General features: G+C 40.2%; 1 protein-coding gene across 4 annotated transcripts in view; it reads right to left on the bottom strand.

The window, feature by feature from the left end:
- Positions 1–12,607: 12,607 nt before the first annotated feature.
- The window catches only part of LOC143100006 (butyrophilin subfamily 3 member A2-like), a 40,574-nt gene continuing 34,043 nt past the window's right edge, over positions 12,608–19,138 (bottom strand). For all 4 annotated transcript variants that reach the window (XM_076262933.1, XM_076262930.1, XM_076262931.1 and 1 more), the window contains one exon: positions 12,608–14,814. In XM_076262933.1, the coding sequence (XP_076119048.1) occupies positions 14,771–14,814 (44 nt within the window). In that variant the 3' untranslated portion in view covers positions 12,608–14,770. The remainder of the gene's footprint in view (positions 14,815–19,138) is intronic.

Raw genomic sequence — 19,138 nt, 5'->3', positions numbered from 1 at the left:
TGTCTGCATTAACGCAACATCCAATAAGCTAAAACGCATAAATAACATGGTTGCTATGCTGGTTGCTATGGTGGTCGCTAGGTTGACATTACAGGGGTGGTTTCTAGGTTGTTGCTAGGGTAATTAGTTAGTTGCTAGTAAGCCATCTTAAGCTGACTGCATAAAGTGATTATTTTAAGAGATACATTTTCAAACCAGAACTGTGTATAGGTCATGGTTAAAAACGTATCAGAATCTCAGAAATAATCACGTAATGCAGCCAGTTTAAGATTTTTTAAGAAGTCAGATTTTTTAAAGGCAATCAAATTTCTGCTGACTCTCTTCTGGCTGCGGTTAAAGGCCAGCGCCTCCTGAGAGGCCTGAAGGGTCAGTTCTGAGGTTGTTGGCTGCTGGAACCGAAAAAAGGACTGCATTTTCTTAAAAGACAATGTGACTGAAGTGCGGGCAAAGTTTGCACAGAAATGTACGATTTTTCCCACCCTCATCGACCTCGTCATAAAACTTGTTTAAATGATCACACGACGCCTCCTTGCTGCTTTGTTGTCTACATCAGCATTTCTCAAACTTCTTTGACCTGAGGCCCAGTCAAGGCATACTTTGGGGTCATAGGGCCCACCTACATGAACCCACCCCCTCCTCCCAACCCCTATCAAATTGTAATGATATCACAATTATTATTTTTATACTATATTGCCTACATGCACTTCAAAACAGTCAATGTTTAAAGTGCTAAGATTGTTTACAAAAGTTTGTGAAAGCATGCACATCAGAGTACTGCTTTACTCAGGGGTGGAGCTACGTGGTGGCCAGGGGGGGCCACGGCCACCACTGGTCAAAGCTTGGCCACCCTGCTGGCCCCCCCAGCTCCGTTCAGTGAAAAGTAAAAAAAAAAGATTGCTGCCGTTTTCAACGGTAGCCTACTTTGAAAGGAAGTGTAGCCTACGGTTCTAATCAAATCGTGAGTAGGCCTAGTGCAGCAGCAGCAGGGGACAATTCAAGTCATCTGTTAAAAACACTTGACAGTAGACTACTACTTACTTAACCTCAGTGACAACAGGTGAGTTGATGATGACTTGGAACATTAATGTTAAAATGTGACACTAATCATAGCAAAGTGAGCTGCGTTGGGCTGTTCTTGTTAGGTAGGCTCTGACATTGACGTGTGAGGCTGATCAAAAATAAGCGGATGCCCGCGGTAACGCTGTTACAAAAATATTTTGATAATATTCGGGTGAAATGCAAGCATATTAGGCACATATCTCCGGATGGCTCCAATAAAAGTAGGCTAATAGTGTCTAGCCTAGGCTACTTTATAAAAACATAATTTGCTGACTGCGTGTGGTTCTTGCCATAGCTGGTCAGGCAGAGGCAGGCTGCTGCGTTGCCTGAGTTCTTTGTTACATTGCTCCGGTAATTGCAACGAGATGAAACCTTAACTGCGTGACAGAGCAGAAGTGGGGCTTTCCAACGAGACTAAACACTTGTCTGTGCGATCAAGTATGAAAATACAAAAAATCATGAAATTAAATCAAATTGCATCATATTTAGTTTACCTACGCACCCACACTCTCGTTTGAATTAGGCTACTCGCGAACCCGTGATCGCATAGATATGGCATATCAGAAGAAAGAGGAGGCACAGGGCTATCCATTGGTACCAAGTATATCAATCCTTCTGGGCTATAAAAACAGACAACGTGACTGCAAAATAACATCATGTACAAAAACCAACGCTTCACAGCCATTACTCTCGTTTGAATTAGGCCCTACTCACGAACCCGTGATCGGATAGATAGCCTATGCCACGCATGTCAGATGAAAGAGGAGACACAGAGCTATCATTTGATACCAAGTACATCCTTCTGGGTTATAAAACAGACGAAGGGACATCAAAATAATAACTTCATATAGCTCGACTTACTTACCCCACGTTTTTGTGTGTTGTTGTGGTGGCAAAGCATGTTCATAATCCAACGCTATAATGTGTTTCTCTATGGCATAGCATGTTCATAATCCGGTTTTGAGATCCTAGCAAATTCCTACATGGCATCCATTTCAAGACTCACATTGCATCCCAATTTATTCGACAAAGAAACACCTTTTTCCCTTCACTTTGTTCATGGCTCATTGTTCTTGTTTGTGTATGGCACTTACAATGACCAGGATAAATGCTTCTAACTAAAGGTAGTGAAAAAGCCCTTAAAACAGTCTAGGGTTCTAAGGGTTAATGTCTTGATTCAGAGCCATGTTACTTACAGCCAAGTACTTGGAGTGGATAACAGAAAGAAATATAGTTTTGCCATCAGTATAAGATTAAATATCTGCATACCATATTTGTAGTATTTATTATTGTTCTTTGAGTTAACATCATTTGAATATGACTGATTAAGTAAGGTGCATTATCATAATGTACTTTTTATAGCATTGGCCTATTTATGGAAAATGTGTTGGAGTGGACAACAAACTGTTCAGGTTGTCTGTGAATGGACCTGTGTATCAGTTGGCTTTACACAATTTATTGCCATTATTAAAACAGGGTATCCTAATCTTCAAAACTTTTTGAGTAGTTTTCATATTGTAGTTTTGATTCCCAAGTGCCACCCCAATAAAAAGTCTGGACCCAGCTGGCCCCCCCTATAAAATAATCCTGGCTACGCCCCTGGCTTTACTAATGTAAAATATAATTAGGCCTACACTAGTTTCTTTGTTTTTGCATTGTTGCATGATGCTTGCATGAGAAATACTTCTCAAAACAACAGCAATTATATGGGTGCCGTTGTTTTGGGATGTTTCCCTCATGCAAGCATCATACACTGATAGAGTATATATATGCTATTTAATTACATTTCATTTGAATGCCTGAATGTAAGAATTCAGGAAACACAATACCAGCTTTTAACATGTCTGTTGTTTACTAGTTTATGTAAATCACATAACACATGAACTGTTCATACTACTGATAGCCCATTACTGTACACAATAATACTGTGCCCATTCATTAACATATATTAAACATCAGGCGTCTTGTTTACACATTTAAACCATATTTGCACTTCGAATTTCGCTTCCAAACTGTAATAACTACATCTACAAAGTCTAAAGAAGATAACCATGTAGTCTGTTCATAGATAAGATCAATTTTGACAGAACTACAGACTTCGTGAAAGTAGCCTAGAAGCCCTACATAAAAGGCTCCATTAATTTCATTGCAAAATCGCGGTTGGTCTGTTTACACACTAAAACCATATTTACACTTCGAAATTCGCTTCCAAATTGTAGTAACTACATCTACGAAGTCTAAGGAAGATAACCTTGTAGTCTGTTCAACGATAAGATACATTTTGACAGAACTACAGACCTCGTAAAAGTAGTACCTAAAATTAGTGTGATAAATGGCCATCACGTAGCCTAAAGCATATAGCACTAGCATATGACAACAGCAAATAGCTAACGTTTACGTTAGCCTAACTTACTTATCGTTGACGTTGACCCGACACGTTTATAAGTTAGACCATAGACTGATAAGGACGTCCATCAAAATTCCGTGTGTATCCTGTGTATCTTTCGTGCTGCTATCCTGTTGCCTTTTCCCTGTTGTTCCGGCAACAAGGTTTTTACGCGATATTTGCCACATCCCAGAGAGTTGTTGTTTGGTGGGTCAGGTGACGAGCCGTCGAATCACAGCACAGCACCCAGAATGCATTGCAACACACCGTCTAGAAGGGACTCAGCGTTAGGTCGGCTTTAAATAGCATACAGAACCTATAGTGATATATAACGTTGTCTGTAAGCTCCACAGATCGTGGCAATTGAATTGATTGTGGACTTCTTGCTGGGCAACGATGAGTAACTTGATTAGTAATGCTGAGTGGATATGCATGATATCTGTATGAAAGTGTGTTTCTCAATGTAATAATCTATACAACTGTACACATGACTAAGTTCAAATGGAGCTAGCTGGGTATAGGACTGGGCTGAATGGATTGGTGAAATACTTTATTTATTTATTTTTTTAATGACCTATATGAACATGGTTTGGCTTTAAAAAAAAGAGGAGACAGCGCGACCTTTACACTTAGTGCTGGCAAGGCATTGAACTGGGCTGAATGGATTTGGAAAAAATATATATATATTTTTTTTAATGACCTGTATCAACATGGTTTGGCTTTAAAAAAAAGATGAGACAGCGCTTCGCGCTGTCTCATCTTTTTTTACATTACCTTTACACTTAGTGCTGGCAAGGCATTGAACTGGGCTTCATTCAAGGATTCCAACGGTACCTCATTCATGAAAATCGGACATACTGGTCAAAAGTTACATGCACACACCTTCATATACACAGACAGCCCAGCCCAGCCCATCAGAGCTCTGCCAGGTGGCTTAGAACTCTTCCAGGTGCAAGCTTAAGCAATTAGAGCTGTGATGTCACAATCGAAATTTGAATTCTGAACATTCCGCCATGCATTTCAATGGGCCCAAAAAACGCAGAAAAACGGGAATACCGCGAAAACGACAAGGGCCAGTGACACGAAATCAACAAGCAAGTTACACCGGTTCGGGCCTGAATTTTTGGAGTTCGAACCGCGTCGATAGCTCAAACGGTCTAGGAGCAGTAGTTCGGCCAAAAAGTGGGTGAACAGGAATAATAAATAACTAGAATTGCGGTTCCGAGGAACTGCAAGAGTGGGTTTGATCTGGGGCACGGAACTCGGCCTCATCCAAGGATTCCAACGGTACCTCATTTATGAAAATCGGGCACACGGATCAAAAGTTATCTGCATCAACGCAACATCCAATAAGCTAAAACGCATAAATAACGTGGTTGCTATGCTGGTTGCTAGGGCAATCATGCTGGTTGCTCAGGTGGTCGCTAGGTTAGAGGGCAGTGCCTCCTGAGAGGCCTGAAGGGTCAGTTCTGAGGTTGTTGACTGCTGAAACCGAAAAATGGACTGCATTTTCTTAAAAGACAATGTGACTGAAGTGCGGGCAAAGTTTGCACAGAAATGTACGATTTTTCCCACCCTCATCGACCTTGTCATAAAACTTGTTTAAATGATCACACGACGCCTCCTTGCTGCTTTGTCGTCTACATCAGCCTTTCTCAAACTTCTTTGACCTGAGGCCCAGTCAAGGCATACTTTGGGGTCAAAGGGCCCACCTACATGAACCCACCCCCTCCTCCCACCCCCCATCAAATTGTAATATCATCACAATTATTATTTTTTTTATACTATATTGCTATACATGCACTTCAAAACAGTCAATGTTTAAAGTGCTAAGATTGTTCACAAAAGTTTGTGAAAGCATGCACATCAGAGTACTGCTTTACTAATGTAAAATATAATTAGGCCTACACTAGTTTCATTGTTTTTGCATTGTTGCATGATTGATATGCTATTTAATTACATTTCATTTGAATGCCTGAATGTAAGAATTCAGGAAACACAATACCAGCTTTTAACATTTCAGTTGTTTACTAGTTTATGTAAATCACATAACACATGAACTGTTTACATACTACTGATAGCCCATTACTGTACACAATAATACTGTGCCCATTCATTAACATTAAACATCAGGCGTCTTGTTTACACATTTAAACCATATTTGCACTTCGAAATTCGCTTCCAAATTGTAGTAACTACATCTACGAAGTCTAAGGAAGATATCTATGAACATACTACATGGTTAAGATACATTTTGACAGAACTACAGACTTCGTGAAAGTAGCCTAGTAGCCCTACATAAAAGGCTCAATTAACTTCATTGCAAAATCGCGGTTGGTCTGTTTACACACTAAAACCATATTTACACTTCGAAATTCGCTTCCAAATTGTAGTAACTACATCTACGAAGTCTAAGGAAGATAATCATGTAGCCTGTTCATAGATAAGATACATTTTGACAGAACTACAGACTTCGTGAAAGTAGCCTAGTAGCCCTACATAAAAGGCTCCATTAACTTCATTGCAAAATCGCGGTTGGTCTGTTTACACACTAAAACCATATTTACACTTCGAAATTCGCTTCCAAATTGTAGTAACTACATCTACGAAGTCTAAGGAAGATATCTATGAACATACTACATGGTTAAGATACATTTTGACAGAACTACAGACTTCGTGAAAGTAGCCTAGTAGCCCTACATAAAAGGCTCCATTAACTTCATTGCAAAATCGCGGTTGGTCTGTTTACACACTAAAACCATATTTACACTTCGAAATTCGCTTCCAAATTGTAGTAACTACATCTACGAAGTCTAAGGAAGATAAAACTGTAGTCTGTTCAACGATAAGATACATTTTGACAGAACTACAGACCTCGTAAAAGTAGTACCTAAAATCAGTGTGATAAATGGCCATCACGTAGCCTAAAGCATATAGCACTAGCATATGACAACAGCAAATAGCTAACGTTTACGTTAGCCTAACTTACTTATCGTTGACGTTGACCCGACACGTTTATAAGTTAGACCATAGACTGATAAGGACGTCCATCAAAATTCCGTGTGTATCCTGTGTATCTTTCATGCTGCTATCCTGTTGCCTTTTCCCTGTTGTTCCGGCAACAAGGTTTTTACGCGATATTTGCCACATCCCAGAGAGTTGTTGTTTGGTGGGTCAGGTGACGAGCCGTCGAATCACAGCACAGCACCCAGAATGCATTGCAACACACCGTCTAGAAGGGACTCAGCGTTAGGTCGGCTTTAAATAGCATACAGAACCTTTAGTTATATAACGTTGTCTGTAAGCTCCACAGATCGTGGCAAGACAATTGAATTGATTGAGGACTTCTTGCTGGGCAACGATGAGTAACTTGATTAGTAAAGCTGCGTGGATATGCATGATATCTGTATGAAAGTGTGTTTCTCAATGTAATAATATATACAACTGTACACATGACGAAGTTCAAATGGAGCTAGCTGGGTATTGGACTGGGCTGAATGGATTGGTGAAATACTTTATTTTATTTTTTTATGACCTATATGAACATGGTTTGGCTTTAAAAAAAAGAGGAGACAGCGCTTCGCGCTGTCTCCTCTTTTTTTACATGACCTTTACACTTAGTGCTGGCAAGGCATTGAACTGGGCTGAATGGATTTGGAAAATATATATATATATTTTTTTTAATGACCTGTATCAACATGGTTTGGCTTTAAAAAAAAGATGAGACAGCGCTTCGCGCTGTCTCATCTTTTTTTACATTACCTTTACACTTAGTGCTGGCAAGGCATTGAACTGGGCTTCATTCAAGGATTCCAACGGTACCTCATTCATGAAAATCGGACATACTGGTCAAAAGTTACATGCACACACCTTCATATACACAGACAGCCCAGCCCAGCCCATCAGAGCTCTGCCAGGTGGCTTAGAACTCTTCCAGGTGCAAGCTTAAGCAATTAGAGCTGTGATGTCACAATCGAAATTTGAATTCTGAACATTCCGCCATGCATTTCAATGGGGCCGAAAAACGCCGAAAAACGGGAATACCGCGAAAACGACAAGGGCCAGCGACACGAAAGCAACAAGCAAGTTACACCGGTTCGGGCCTGAATTTTTGGAGTTCGAACCGCGTCGATAGCTCAAACGGTCTAGGAGCAGTAGTTCGGCCAAAAAGTGGGTGAACAGGAATAATAAATAACTAGAATTGCGGTTCCGAGGAACTGCAAGAGTGGGTTTGATCTGGGGCACGGAACTCGGCCTCATCCAAGGATTCCAACGGTACCTCATTTATGAAAATCGGGCACACGGATCAAAAGTTATCTGCATCAACGCAACATCCAATAAGCTAAAACGCATAAATAACGTGGTTGCTATGCTGGTTGCTAGGGCAATCATGCTGGTTGCTCAGGTGGTCGCTAGGTTAGAGGGCAGTGCCTCCTGAGAGGCCTGAAGGGTCAGTTCTGAGGTTGTTGACTGCTGAAACCGAAAAATGGACTGCATTTTCTTAAAAGACAATGTGACTGAAGTGCGGGCAAAGTTTGCACAGAAATGTACGATTTTTCCCACCCTCATCGACCTTGTCATAAAACTTGTTTAAATGATCACACGACGCCTCCTTGCTGCTTTGTCGTCTACATCAGCCTTTCTCAAACTTCTTTGACCTGAGGCCCAGTCAAGGCATACTTTGGGGTCAAAGGGCCCACCTACATGAACCCACCCCCTCCTCCCACCCCCCATCAAATTGTAATATCATCACAATTATTATTTTTTTTATACTATATTGCTATACATGCACTTCAAAACAGTCAATGTTTAAAGTGCTAAGATTGTTCACAAAAGTTTGTGAAAGCATGCACATCAGAGTACTGCTTTACTAATGTAAAATATAATTAGGCCTACACTAGTTTCATTGTTTTTGCATTGTTGCATGATTGATATGCTATTTAATTACATTTCATTTGAATGCCTGAATGTAAGAATTCAGGAAACACAATACCAGCTTTTAACATTTCAGTTGTTTACTAGTTTATGTAAATCACATAACACATGAACTGTTTACATACTACTGATAGCCCATTACTGTACACAATAATACTGTGCCCATTCATTAACATTAAACATCAGGCGTCTTGTTTACACATTTAAACCATATTTGCACTTCGAAATTCGCTTCCAAATTGTAGTAACTACATCTACGAAGTCTAAGGAAGATATCTATGAACATACTACATGGTTAAGATACATTTTGACAGAACTACAGACTTCGTGAAAGTAGCCTAGTAGCCCTACATAAAAGGCTCAATTAACTTCATTGCAAAATCGCGGTTGGTCTGTTTACACACTAAAACCATATTTACACTTCGAAATTCGCTTCCAAATTGTAGTAACTACATCTACGAAGTCTAAGGAAGATAATCATGTAGCCTGTTCATAGATAAGATACATTTTGACAGAACTACAGACTTCGTGAAAGTAGCCTAGTAGCCCTACATAAAAGGCTCCATTAACTTCATTGCAAAATCGCGGTTGGTCTGTTTACACACTAAAACCATATTTACACTTCGAAATTCGCTTCCAAATTGTAGTAACTACATCTACGAAGTCTAAGGAAGATATCTATGAACATACTACATGGTTAAGATACATTTTGACAGAACTACAGACTTCGTGAAAGTAGCCTAGTAGCCCTACATAAAAGGCTCCATTAACTTCATTGCAAAATCGCGGTTGGTCTGTTTACACACTAAAACCATATTTACACTTCGAAATTCGCTTCCAAATTGTAGTAACTACATCTACGAAGTCTAAGGAAGATAAAACTGTAGTCTGTTCAACGATAAGATACATTTTGACAGAACTACAGACCTCGTAAAAGTAGTACCTAAAATCAGTGTGATAAATGGCCATCACGTAGCCTAAAGCATATAGCACTAGCATATGACAACAGCAAATAGCTAACGTTTACGTTAGCCTAACTTACTTATCGTTGACGTTGACCCGACACGTTTATAAGTTAGACCATAGACTGATAAGGACGTCCATCAAAATTCCGTGTGTATCCTGTGTATCTTTCATGCTGCTATCCTGTTGCCTTTTCCCTGTTGTTCCGGCAACAAGGTTTTTACGCGATATTTGCCACATCCCAGAGAGTTGTTGTTTGGTGGGTCAGGTGACGAGCCGTCGAATCACAGCACAGCACCCAGAATGCATTGCAACACACCGTCTAGAAGGGACTCAGCGTTAGGTCGGCTTTAAATAGCATACAGAACCTTTAGTTATATAACGTTGTCTGTAAGCTCCACAGATCGTGGCAAGACAATTGAATTGATTGAGGACTTCTTGCTGGGCAACGATGAGTAACTTGATTAGTAAAGCTGCGTGGATATGCATGATATCTGTATGAAAGTGTGTTTCTCAATGTAATAATATATACAACTGTACACATGACGAAGTTCAAATGGAGCTAGCTGGGTATTGGACTGGGCTGAATGGATTGGTGAAATACTTTATTTTATTTTTTTATGACCTATATGAACATGGTTTGGCTTTAAAAAAAAGAGGAGACAGCGCTTCGCGCTGTCTCCTCTTTTTTTACATGACCTTTACACTTAGTGCTGGCAAGGCATTGAACTGGGCTGAATGGATTTGGAAAATATATATATATTTTTTTTTTAATGACCTGTATCAACATGGTTTGGCTTTAAAAAAAAGATGAGACAGCGCTTCGCGCTGTCTCATCTTTTTTTACATTACCTTTACACTTAGTGCTGGCAAGGCATTGAACTGGGCTTCATTCAAGGATTCCAACGGTACCTCATTCATGAAAATCGGACATACTGGTCAAAAGTTACATGCACACACCTTCATATACACAGACAGCCCAGCCCAGCCCATCAGAGCTCTGCCAGGTGGCTTAGAACTCTTCCAGGTGCAAGCTTAAGCAATTAGAGCTGTGATGTCACAATCGAAATTTGAATTCTGAACATTCCGCCATGCATTTCAATGGGGCCGAAAAACGCCGAAAAACGGGAATACCGCGAAAACGACAAGGGCCAGCGACACGAAAGCAACAAGCAAGTTACACCGGTTCGGGCCTGAATTTTTGGAGTTCGAACCGCGTCGATAGCTCAAACGGTCTAGGAGCAGTAGTTCGGCCAAAAAGTGGGTGAACAGGAATAATAAATAATAATAATAATAAGAAAACTTAAGAAGAACAATAGTGGGCTTGCTCCGCAAGCCCACAGCATGGCTTTCAGCCATGCTGTGGTCTTGCTGGATCAAACCCACTAATAATAATAATAAGAAAACTTAAGAAGAACAATAGTGGGCTTGCTCCGCAAGCCCACAGCATGGCAAAGCTGTGCTTGCCATGCTGTGGGCTTGCTGGATCAAACCCACTAATAAGAAAACTTAAGAAGAACAATAGTGGGCTTGCTCCGCAAGCCCACAGCATGGCTTTCAGCCATGCTGTGGTCTTGCTGGATCAAACCCACTAATAAAGTAAACTTAAGAAGAACAATAGTGGGCTTGCTCCGCAAGCCCACAGCATGGCAAAGCCATGCTGTGGGCTTGCTGGATCAAACCCACTAATAATAAGAAAACTTAAGAAGAACAATAGTGGGCTTGCTCCGCAAGCCCACAGCATGGCAAAGCCATGCTGTGGTCTTGCTGGATCAAACCCACTAATAATAATAATAAGAAAACTTAAGAAGAACAATAGTGGGCTTGCTCCGCAAGACCATGCTGTGGTCTTGCTGGATCAAACCCACTAATAATAATAATAAGAAAACTTAAGAAGAACAATAGTGGTCTTGCTGGATCAAACCCACTAATAAAGTAAACTTAAGAAGAACAATAGTGGGCTTGCTGGATCAAACCCACTAATAAGAAAACTTAAGAAGAACAATAGTGGGCTTGCTCCGCAAGCCCACAGCATGGCTTTCAGCCATGCTGTGGTCTTGCTGGATCAAACCCACTAATAAGAAAACTTAAGAAGAACAATAGTGGGCTTGCTCTGCAAGCCCACAGCATGGCTTTCAGCCATGCTGTGGTCTTGCTGGATCAAACCCACTAATAAAGTAAACTTAAGAAGAACAATAGTGGGCTTGCTGGATCAAACCCACTAATAAAGTAAACTTAAGAAGAACAATACAGCATGGCAAAGCTTGCTGGATCAAACCCACTAATAAACTTTTATCTCCAGACCATCTATACCAGCACCACTTTACAGGGTTGGAGTAACAGAAATCAGGTGGGCGTAATTTACAAACGGAAGAAAAATGCTGATTAAAGGCGTCAGCTACAGAAGTGGGATCATTTATAATATTATTATTTATTCTTAGTTTTGCAAGGGAATTCTTATTAGGTTTATTCAGCAGGCAATTACGTTTTTTCCAGAAATGTTTTGGATTTGTTAACATAACATAACATAACCCTGCTGAAAAAAACAGCTAGAAACCAGCTTATGCTGGTAGCTGGTTTTAGCTGGTCTTTGCTGGTTTTCTTCCAGCTCTTGCTGGTCTTTGCTGGTGTAGCTGGTTGGGCCACCAGCTGGATATGCTGGTGTGACCTCTGAGGAAGCTGGTCATGCTGGTTTGACCAGCCTGTCTTGTGGGATACAGCTGGTGCAAGATGGTCATGCTGGTGACCAGCCTGCCAAGCTTGACATTGTTAGTGTAAGATGGTCATGCTGGTTTGACCAACATAAGCTGGCACGACCAGTTAAACCAGCAGTGTAGACGAGCAACACCAGCTAAAATTACCAGCTTGAGGTGGTACGACAAGCAAAACCAGCTGAATTACCATCGTCAGGTGGGTAAACCAGCTGAAGGTATGTTTTCCCAAGAAATTTGCTGGTCTAGCTGGTCAACCATCATAGGGTGGTCAAACAAGCTGGTCAACAAGCTGGTCAACCAGCAAACCACCTTTAGCTGGTCAGGCTGTTTTTTTCAGTAGGGAAGTTACAGGTTACAAGCAGGTGCAGGTAGGATTTGTCCACTTGAATAATACTTTTTGTAACTTTACCTTCTTGTCTTGACTATGGAACTTAGGGAAATTAATTTTCAATGCCTCTTCTTTCATATAACACCATAAAAGAAAAAAGCCCTGTGTGATGTCTTGAGACTACTCGATTCAAAACAAAACAACAGTTTTAGAGAAATTAGCTTTATCAAATCTTTGAAATAAAAGATGCCACAAAATAAGCAAAAAATATATACATATAAATGGTCAATTTACATATAGCACTTCAGCTGAACAAAGATGTATAAAGTAACAAGTCAGAATATCAACATCGAAATGTACAAATTTAACAAATGCTGTTTCAAGAGACCTGGCAGTCATGAATGATGACCAGCATGTACTCACAGTGACAGAAGATAGAAAAAGATCTTATTAAAATATGTATTATCATCTTATTATAAAATGAGCAAACAAACAAACAACAAAAATATAAAACATATTTTTCAGGGTACCCCCAGGATTCCCTAAGTTGGATTCAAGACTTTTTAAGACCTTTTCAATATCACTTCAACAGGGCTGGGTAGTAACACGTTACAAGTAATGCATGTGAGTAAAAAAGTCCATATTCCATAGTTCTTTTTCAAAACTGTACTTCTACTCTTATTCAAGTACATTTTTAAGCCAGTAATCTACTCTTTACTCCGCTACATTTTCAATTGCCTTTCTTTTACGAGTACAAGTTTATTATCGGAGGAGAAAGTATGTGGAGGGAGAAAAGTGCACCACTCCCACGGTGCACAACGGCGTGGGAGAAAAGAGACAGGGCTTCACGTTGCCCCGCGATTATAAAAGTAACGACTGGCCTATGTAGAATCAGACCATGTTGTAACCCAGGGCCGTAGTCACCATATTCTACAGCTGTCGCCTACTTTGCCCCTTCCTGTTTGGTGTTGGAGAGAGGTCACTATTGGTTTTTACATTGTTCACGTCACTATTTGCATGAGCCACGACTAAAATACTTTCGATAATATCAAACATGTTGGATATTGTCGTAACGCCAAAACTAGAAAAAGACTGACTCTGACTGACTAGGGATACCAAGCAAGCCTGATGCTTTTTCTCTACGAAGCTCCCCCTACCGTCTGTATGTGTCGATACGTGTGCGAGCCCTCGCTCGGTCTGAAGCTCTTTTCCTTTTCTTTGCATCTTCCGTCAAGGGTTTTCGCTGGTTCTTCGCCAGCTCTGCCATTATACACACGTTTGCAACAATCGCTAGCGTTTCGTTAGCCTGCCTCTGTGCTGGGGATGCAAGATGTAAACTGATCCTACTTCTCATGATGTCTGAGACTTTGTGAGACTGAAGGTCGGCAGGTAGGATACACCGAACTTGCAAGTTTCTTCCTACAGGCAGTAGGGGCGGGCGAGAGAGCCTTCATTTAACCATATACCGACTTACGTAGATGATTAATTAACACAAAAACGTTGCCTGGTGTCCCTTTAAAACCGCTAAGATGGGCACCTTATACTGATCTAGTATAACGATCTAGTTGACGGGAACGCGCCGCTATTCCAGTACAACTCCCATGATTTCTGTCCGACTTTGGAAATTTAGTTGTCGACTGTGACCAAAATCGTACAATGTAAGGCCGCCATTAGTTAAAAAAAAATCCTCAGGTGTAAGTAATTAGTCTTACAGGCAGGGCTTCAGTGATGTCATGACCTGTGGCTAATTGGTAAATTACACCTGTCCTCTCAATCAGGAGACACAGACACAATTGGGTTGTGAGGCCTGCTGGAGAAGCATGGCACAAGATCTCCCCTTTCGTTTGTAGCCACATGAACTGTGGCATTAGGACAACCTTTTGTGTTGGATTTCTTTTGGATTTTACACCACTTTAAAGAGAAATAAAAACTTTCTCTTTTTTTTGAAGCCTAGGCTACATGCAGATTGTGCTATGTTTGTTTAACCAATAATGTTACGAGGAATGGTACATTTCTGGACATGGTACATTCTCAGAAAACAGTGTCCGCCCTACCGTCCTTTTTGGGGGGTCTGGTGCGGTGGGTGGGCGAAGGATCAAAACTAAAATCATGTTCCATGTCATCCCACCAAGTTTCGTGCACCACACTGAACCACAGCTGCCCCAGTCACGGCAAAATGTAACATGTCTTGAATTTAAGTATTATAAATAAAACTGAGTTGTACTGAATTGATTCCATGTAGCCTCTGAATCCATCATGAAGTCCTTTTGGTGGTCCTGTAGAGGCTTCATATTCAGCACACATCTGTGGGAGATTCAGGTACAACACAATAGAAACAGAAGATTGTCTGGATTGCAGTCAAACGCCATATTGCAGATGCCTGGATTACAATGAGATTATCTGTGATGGTTGTTCTCCAATGTCGTTCTCTGGAAAAATAAATGAACAGAACAGATGTCAGTTATACCTTTAATAAACAGAAAGTGGAGGAATCACCAAAAATATCCATAGGTTATTTGAGCTACAGTTTCAATGGAGAGCCATTTGTGTGAGGATATTAGGCTGCATAGATTCAACACAGATCCACTTTATATTTTAAAGTCAGCAGTGCAAGACTGAAATAAGTGTAGATAGTGGAGCAGATAAGAGCAATAATCGTTCAGAAGTAGATACAAGCACCACATTTGCCATGCTTATTTCTCTAGGGCAATTAATAGAAAAAATAACATTAGCTACTTGAATTTCAAAATGGCCGCCACATGGTGGCCATTTTGCTTTCCGCCATAACCGAATAATGTCTTTTGCATTATATCTCATGAACAAAACATGATAGTGTAGCAGGGTTGGGTGTGTTTCACTGAATTCTCCCCCCACTTCAGGTCAAGTTCATACATAGTATCTTTTCTCTCTTGGGGTACAGTAAGACGGGGTGTGGTTTTCCCACGGTGGAATCCCTTAACTTTTCATGCTGCATCAGCTCTGCCTCTTTTGTGACTATCATAAGGTAGAGGTAGGTGGTGTCTTACTGTCATGCATTGTTTCTGTTTTGTTGTTTTTATTATTTGCCAATCTGTCAAATAATAACTCTCTCGGTGCAGCATGCACAGTATGCATGAGTTTTATTAGGTTGTTGATATAACTATTGCAGGATTTTCTCACGCTGGAGCATGCTAACGAACTCGTTTTTATCATTCACTGCGGGCTAGCGGATTTTGGTATAGTGTATTAAAGTGTGGTTTACCTGTGTTTGGCAGGAATTGACGCGCCTGGCTCGCTCTGTGCCTGATACATTTGCTTTTCCTTTGTGTGTTATCAGTAAAGAGTCAAAGACCAGGTCAGTTGTGGCGTCTCTCATTTTACACAACACAACGCAGAGAACGTGAGAAAACTACTTCTGTTACAATAGCACAGAAAGGATTAGGTCTTCCCCTATGTTGTGATGGTCAAGGATTACAATGATATCATGTATGCCTCCTGGTGGCCGTGGCGGCCATTTTGCTTTCCGCCATAGCCAATGTATGTACTTTACATCATATCTTTTAAACCAAAAATGATAAATAAGTAGAGGTGATGTCTATCCCTATGTTTTGATGGTCAAGGATTACAATGATACCATATACCAGTGTTTCCCAAACTTTTTTTCTGACGACTCACTTTTTAAAAATGACAGACCATCGCGACCCATTTCACTTCAAATCTACCCTGCAACCACCAATATTGTTTTAGGCCACAGGTTCTCCAACTTTTCTATGCCTCCTCCAACCATGCTATAGGATCTAGATAGATAGATCCTGCTTTGAACACGGTAGTGTTGCATTTTGAGCACCATCAGCGTGAAAAGTTGGAAATGACTACTGAAAAGATACGTTTTAATGCGCATCCGAAAGTTTGGGGAAATTCTCGCATGTTGCGTATTCGTCAGCATAGCTGTTCCTGTATTTCTAAATGTTGTAGGCTACATTGCGTTGCAGACGAATGGGTCCATAACACTGTGGACGTCAATTCCGAGCAAATAACTCAAGTCGTTATATTGTATTGTTGTATTATATTATATAGTCGTTATATCAGAACAAGAGGCTTTTGGGCAATAGCCGGAAGAATGCGCCTTTACTTGGAGTTCGCGAGGTAGAAAACGAGAGAAATAGTGTTTAAAATGTCTATTTAAATTGTAGCCTAATATAATGCACTGTTGTGCATTTTAAATCAGAAATAAGAATGTGAGGAGGTTGCTATTAACTTTAAAGATTGCATCTACAATCGAAACTATCTACATGTAAATTGAATATCCTTATTCGGTCTTTGGATGTCTGCTTTAGTTGACAGCACGGTCACTAGATTTTAATCGGTAAAGTTGAGGAACTGGTATCTGTTAATGTTCGTGCAAATAGGCGGATTCGGGTCCCTTGCAGTTTGCAACTGCGAGATACAGGTCATGGCAGGCGCCCCACAGAACGGTTTCATTTTGAGAGGTAGATATCCATGCTCTGGCTCCCCCTCTGCGATGCGTTCATCCCCCAGTTTCATGAGCTTTTATGACAAAACCGTAACTGTGGTAGTTAACAAACTACATCCTAATAGAAAACTGTTAACTTTCCTGGTATCAAATGACAAATGGTATCAGTTAGACCTATAACACAACATAAATTGTGCTGGGCTGGCGACCCAAATAAATTCTCCTGCCTCCCAGACTTTGGGAAACACTGCCATATACAATATAACCAATTTATGTAGGCTACTTTGCATCATATCTCTTGAACCAAACATGATAAATCAGAAGAGGTCTACCCCCATGTTTTCATGGTCAATGGCCAAATATATAACATAACCAAATATATAACACAACTGTTCAGACCAATTGTTTGGCCTATGATTAATTCAGTGATGATGTGAAAAGGAAATCTCTGAACGCTCAAATTGCTCATCTGAAAACCAAGTCTAGAAATTGCATATCATATATATCATATATGCAAATCGTATAATTTTTCAAGCTTAATGTTTTTTTCAATAACCCTGAAGTGATGTAATGTAATGTAATGATTACATGCATATTGCAAATACCGATCGGCCATAACATCATGACTAGTAATGCACGATAAAAACTGACAACTGCTGTCTGGTCCGTGTAATCTCCCCTTCATATTTCCAAAATATATCAGGATTTTTTAACTGAATTGATTCAAAAAGAGAGTTCCTTAAGTCGCAGTATAAAGGACAATAAAAAACACAATTAAAAATTCATCTTCCACAACCTGAAGATCACAGAATTCACACAAACTTAAGTGTTCAGGTATACCTTTAAATCGACCCACTTCCACTGCCAGAGGTAAGGTACTAGTTCTCAATTGAGCACAGAGCGACCTCTGCCTTCTCTTTAGATTAAGGAAAATATAAGGTTCTGTAACGTAATCATTCTTAAACTGAACATAATTTCATAAGTTTTGGCTTCTTCCATATATCCTGTTTCCATTGATCTTCATATTTACTTAACAATCTTTGTCTGACAACATTTATATTACATTCAGGGTAGGAATTTCACGGCGGCCACGACGGCCATGGCCGTCGTAGCCCCTTGCATTGGCCGTGAAGCCCGTTTGAAAATCAGAGGTTTACAGGCCACGGTGGCCTTGGTGCCCCATTCTTTCAATATTCTGCTTTGCGTCCTACTAATAGCGATTTTTAGTTAGCCTGTGGCCTGTCAAAATAATCTTAGCATTCACAGCGCAAATTAATTTAGTCTTTTACGCAGTGGAGAAAGTGACAGCGCAAGAAAGTGCGTCCAATTCACCCATTCTTCTCAGTTGAACTACTCGCGAAGTAGCCTATACATCACACAGACATCACAAGTATCACATGAAAGAGCCTTTTCTCAGCTTTTAAGCAATGTTAGCCGATAATTGCTGTGTTGAACGGTTCGCGAGAAAAGTAGGCCTAAATATAATTCAATTTAATCATACATTCTACTGAAGGTTTTGCGTCCCATGATCTCCCTACCCATTCATCTCGGTGGAATACTTCACGAACCCTTCTTTTAACACATAACAAACCATATATCGGAATAAACAGCAGACCTTACCGAACACAAAAGTGTAAAGCAGTCCCCTGTACAGTTAGCCGTTCCAGAGTAATCTAGTTTTGAATTTGCAGTAAATTTCGACATGCATGGATGTCTCCAAATTTGGGCTTTGCGTTTTACAATGTGTTTAAATTGTTCCACATGATTTCATAACGGGCCAAATACAAAATAAATGTTACAAATATCGCCTAGATATTGGTAAATCATAGGACAGCTGACTAAGAGTTTGTGAAAGCATTTGATCACAAAATGCATGCATCTAGGCTATTTGAATCTCTTAAAGCTGAGCTGTGCTTAAATTGTTCAATACATGATTTCATAACAGGCCAAATATAAAATGAATGTTATATATAGCCTAGATATCTGTAAATATTACATGATCAGATGATTTACAGTTCTATGTAATATGTCATGTTTCATGTTTTTGTAATGTTTCATACAGTGATGCAGGTCTACTGCAGTGAATAGGCTAAATACAACTTTGATCATTTTTATAGCCTACTACTGTATAGTTAACTTTGGCCTTGGTGCCCTGACATGTGGCCTTTGTGCCCCCACCAAATATGCCCAACTGAAGGCCAAGTGGCCTTGCCCCCAGAATGGTGAAATTCCAAGCCTGATTACATTGCAAATTATTTTGGTACATTATATGCAAGTCAGACGCAGACAGTATTATTGAA

This window comes from Alosa pseudoharengus, unplaced genomic scaffold (assembly GCF_046254945.1).
Source record: "Alosa pseudoharengus isolate Yale_2024_CS ecotype anadromous, Long Island Sound unplaced genomic scaffold, YU_APseudo_1.1 YU_APseudo_1.1_scf_3, whole genome shotgun sequence".
Lineage (NCBI taxonomy): Eukaryota > Metazoa > Chordata > Actinopteri > Clupeiformes > Clupeidae > Alosa > Alosa pseudoharengus.
The sequence above is the reverse complement of the archived record's forward strand: the minus strand, read 5'-3'. Positions and strand labels throughout refer to the sequence as shown.